The 706-nt window shown below is 34.4% G+C and overlaps 1 protein-coding gene across 1 annotated transcript in view; it reads left to right on the forward strand.

Moving 5' to 3' along the window:
* LOC119593101 (sialin-like) overlaps positions 1 to 706 on the forward strand; it is a 35,739-nt gene that overhangs the window by 5,993 nt on the left and 29,040 nt on the right. Inside the window, exon 2 of the mRNA XM_037942065.1 lies at positions 572 to 619. Coding sequence (XP_037797993.1) covers positions 577 to 619 — 43 coding nt within the window. The 5' untranslated portion in view covers positions 572 to 576. The remainder of the gene's footprint in view (positions 1 to 571; positions 620 to 706) is intronic.

Genomic DNA, 706 nt, shown 5'->3' on the forward strand with positions numbered 1-706 from the left:
TCTCTTGTATTGTGAAGATTCATACCCTTTTCTACACAATTGGTATTATTTTCACGAATCATTAGCCTCTTCCGTCGAAGCGAAATATTTTACTCGGTAATTAATTCGTACTATTTTCATGCTGGATTAAATTCCATAGAAAACGAGCATTGCAAGGGTACCTCAATCATATTATGTCCCGCAGCATTAGCCTCCTCCATAGAAAACGAGTCTTCTTGCAAGGGTGATTCATTCATATTATACCAATATAAACGTGCTTCTTCAGTAGAAAACGCGTTGTCTTATACGTTCATATCATAATCAATCTGGATTAGCCTCATCCATAGAAAACGAATCTTTTTTGCACAGGTAATTCATTCATATTATACCAATATGGATGAGCCTTTCAATAGAAAACGTGTTGTCCTTCACGGGTAACTCATTCATATTATTCCCATGCTTGCTTTGCCTTGTCCATAGAAAACGAATGGTCTTATATGGGTGACTAATTCATATTTCAGAATGTGTATGATTATAACTCATAACTTTTCTTAAGAAAAGTATTAAAAGGGGTATATATTTTTTTTTACAGGCACGATGGGCAGGAGAAAAATAGACGAGGTTCTTCTTTCAGCGTTTGGTAACTATAAAACGAGACTGAAATGTACTGCTAATAACTTACGAATCAGAATCACTGTTTCATATGTGTATTTTCCTATGATTTTTT

The sequence above is a fragment of the Penaeus monodon genome, chromosome 31 (genome assembly GCF_015228065.2).
Source record: "Penaeus monodon isolate SGIC_2016 chromosome 31, NSTDA_Pmon_1, whole genome shotgun sequence".
Classification (NCBI taxonomy): domain Eukaryota; kingdom Metazoa; phylum Arthropoda; class Malacostraca; order Decapoda; family Penaeidae; genus Penaeus; species Penaeus monodon.